Raw genomic sequence first — 3,842 nt, forward strand, 5'->3', positions numbered from 1 at the left:
TTCTAAAAAAAGCAACAAACAAGAAGCAACGGTGCAGGAGAAGGAGAAGCTGAGAGAGCAATGGAGAGATGAGCTATCGGACGGAGAACAAGAGTGATACCAAGGATTGATCAGCTGCTGGGACTGTGCCAAGGACCATCACATCGAACGGCTGGGTGGATTGGTAGAGGCATGGCTACACACTGATGATATTGACCAAGATGAATTAGAAATAAGACTGCGGCGGTTCACTTTCATTAATGACCCCAGAACGAACAAGGGAATAGATAAGGGCCAGGACACCAACAAATCGTTCAAGGATGCCGTATCAGGCAACGATAATACGCGGCCAGCCGCAACGGAAGATGAGAATGTGTACCAGAAATGGTATAAACTCGGATGAGACCAGCAGAGCCAATAAGAGTCCTACGTGAAATGACAGACGAGGAAAAGCAAGCAATCGAGATAATACTAAACCACCAGCTAGAAGTGCCAATCCCGCCAAGGTTCGTGATCCAGATCATGGACGCAAGGGAACTGGCGGTTTTCACAGACCTCTTCATGGCAATTGAGTACCCCGCTGTACGCACATTTGTTACCGGGGCAACGATACGGACCCAACCTGACGAAGCAAGTGATCATGCACAAAGTGCACATGGGTGCTGAAGCTGCACTTCCTCAGAAGCTGCAAATACAGGAATTAAAGAAGAACATATCAAGGGCAGAAATCAACGCGGACACAAGAGTGGTCACAGTGACCTTCAAAGGGAAACATACCGCCATGAAATGGGTCGGATGGTGAATGCCTCTGGGGATGAGAATGCTCACATTGGTAGACTACGAAACGCAGAGGGAGGAAGCAAAAACCAAAAACACCCTGATCAATCTGGACTTCTACCGATTCACGATCGCAGTGAAGAGAGGAACACTCACATCGTCTGATTTGTACTGGGTACTCACACACCAATTATGACTCAAAGTACAAGCGCTGGTGCATGTGGAAACAGGAGGGGGAAATATAAATGACAAACAGTGGAGCAACATCAAGGCAGCAGGATTCCCGGGAGAGCTACGCAGGATGTCAATGCTGGCGGTGGATGACGCGATTCTGACGATATACCATCATGAAGTCAACACACTGGCCATGCTCTTAATGCAGAGCGCCGGAGCACTCAGGACGTTTTTGCAGGACACCGCCGGAGCGTATAAAGGCCATCCAACAAAACCACTCGAAGAGAGGGAAAGGAAGCAGAGACTACGTCAGCAGAGAGCGTCCGGTCACCATTGAGCAACTACTGGAGCAAGTATCAGGACGGAAGCCCAGATCCAATGCGAAAAAAGAGGAACAGTGGAGGGAGAACGGAAAAGACAGCTCAAAAGAGAATAAGAGGCCGACTTTACCAACAGAATGGGAGCCAGCAAGGAGCACATCGGGAGATCCAGGAGAGAGCAGCAGAAAGGAAGATGTGCCACAAGACAGAGAGGAGGAGCAGAACACTATGAGGGCACACGAAGAAACTAAAGGGAAGGCACCGGTGCAAGGCAACAAATAGAAAACTTTGGAAGCTAGCTGCGACTTTGACGAGGGAATGGAGGACGCTGCAATGAGCGAACATGAAAACTCCGAAACAGGACCAGCATACAGCTACGGTTACCCCAGTATGACGCGAACCAGCACGACTCACGACCCACAAGTGAAAGCACACGAAACAGAAAACGCAGTGCAAGAGGTGACGAAGGAACAGACAGGATACCAGGGCTCGGACACACGCAAAGAGGGTCGAGAACCGAGGCAGAAAGCTTCCTCTCCCAAAAGACAATTGTCCGAAAACTGGAAGCTCCATGGGGACAACAAGGGAGACCAAACCAGTAAAGCAGCAAAAAAGATCAAGAGTGAAGAAACAGAAAACAAGCGGTTGAAGCAAGACACAAATCAGACGGAGACGAACAACCAGCAGGAGAAAAAACAAATCCAACAATACATTCACAAATACGTAACCACGCAGACAACCTCGGTAACGGAAGCTCGTGTCTCGTCGACTCAAGCGGAAATCTCCGACGAAAGCGAGGCGCTGGAAAAGGAAGGTTTCCACGTAACAGGAACGAAACAAGGGGATGATTTCGGTCGGCCACTAAGGGAATGGTTGGACATTGTGGGGGGACGATCACTAATGTAGCGGCCAACGGACACTGTGGATGGCTTGCTTTCTTTGCATCACTACACAACATATCGACGGGCCTGTTACAGCTGGAATCCAGTGCAGTAACAGCAGCGAATGGGCTGAAAAGGCAAGTAATGAACAACATGATAGCGAACGTGGCAGACGAGTTCAAGGTACACAAAGAGGAATGCGAGGCAGCGCTCGCAGCAGCCGGGAAAGGAGTTACCAAGCAAGCTGCAGACACAGCGAAGCTGTGCGCATTGGCTAACCACTACGCGGATCAACGGAACAGATCAGTCAAAGCGTCCGTGCCAATGAATTACTGGGTGAGACCGAAACTCATAAAAGCAATGGCGATGCACGCCCGAGAAATGGTGTTTGTCCTGGATGTATTACAGGAGGAGACAGTAACGCTGCAGGCATACGGATACAAAGAAATGGAGATGCCAGACAAGACGGCGATCGAGCCGGGAACGGTGGTAACATTGCCGTCGCACGTCGGAGCGGACATTCTGAGAGAACTTACAGCAGCAGGAACACTGCCTATCATCATGGTGCTGCACTACAGCAACGCAGGCAATCACTACCAGGCGGTCACGTACGATCCCAAACAATATCAAACATACACAGATCAGTGGAAGGAGCTCACAGGACGGCGGAACACCAAACTGATCAAATATGGAGGGAGGGCGTTAGATGCAGAACCGTTCGAGGGGGACAAAACAGCAAAAGCTGCAACTTAGGAGCTCAAATCCATCCGCAGAGCAGACAAAGACGCCAAGGCTAAAGGACAAGAGTCGAAGAATGAGAATACCAGAGCAGACGAAGGAAACACAACACAACAAGTTGGAGAGGAAGAGAAGCAAAAAAAGCCCAGCGGTAGCTGCTACGAATGGATGCACCAAGACCTCGCTACAGCTGACGCAGAAGTGCACAAGAAACAGGAAATAGCGACAATCACGGTGGGCGAGGCAAGCAAGTCGACAACAACAGCAATCCGCAACGCACCGACGGCACACTATCCACCCAGCGTTACAGCAGCAACCGCAACGAAGGTGCCAAGAAACAAGGAAGGGATCGCATATCAAGATGCCAAGATAGCACACGGGTCAGTGCAACCACCCAAGGAGACAAATGATGGAAGGAAAAACTAAGAAGCCGAACAGAGAGTGAAGAGAGGGGCGACACCATGAGGGCGGAGGACAACAGACAATACGAAGTTTTTTCAAGCACATAACGGAGCAGGAAAGAATGAAGTCCATACAAGATGAACACAGAAATCTTAACAAGAAAATAACAAGACAAACAAGAACAATGAGGAGACGAAGACGACGACTAGCTACACAACAACATGTCAACGCCAAAACCCTGGGGCTGGCCACATACAACATAAGAGGCATAGCAGTACAAAGGGAAACGATCGGGACCTATCTACAGGTACTGAAAGAGAGGCTAGAACGAGGAGTACGGGACATCACCCTTATGCAAGAGACGCACCTGATAGCCCAAGAGCAGGATTCGGCAGCGGCTCAATACGCAGCGATGTGGGGATACAAGAGAGCCTGCGCGACGATACTTTCAGTATGGTCGTCAGGCACAGCAAGACGAGCAGGAGTAGCCATCCTTCTCAATCCGTATGGAGCTGTCAAGGATCTAACGGGATAGGGAGAGGAACACTGGACCGAACACCTAGTGATGACC

General features: G+C 49.9%; 1 protein-coding gene across 1 annotated transcript; it reads left to right on the forward strand.

The window, feature by feature from the left end:
* Positions 1–414: 414 nt before the first annotated feature.
* Positions 415–3,295, forward strand: PITG_14845 (uncharacterized protein; the record flags this gene model as incomplete). Its single annotated transcript, XM_002898995.1, has 6 exons — positions 415–561; positions 677–777; positions 1,169–1,445; positions 1,533–2,103; positions 2,292–2,739; positions 2,905–3,295. 6 exons carry the CDS (start codon positions 415–417, stop codon positions 3,293–3,295), a joined length of 1,935 nt encoding a protein of 644 aa, XP_002899041.1.
* Between the last annotated feature and the right edge of the window lie 547 nt (positions 3,296–3,842).

This window comes from Phytophthora infestans, genomic scaffold (assembly GCF_000142945.1).
Source record: "Phytophthora infestans T30-4 supercont1.33 genomic scaffold, whole genome shotgun sequence".
Classification (NCBI taxonomy): Eukaryota; Oomycota; class Peronosporomycetes; order Peronosporales; family Peronosporaceae; genus Phytophthora; species Phytophthora infestans.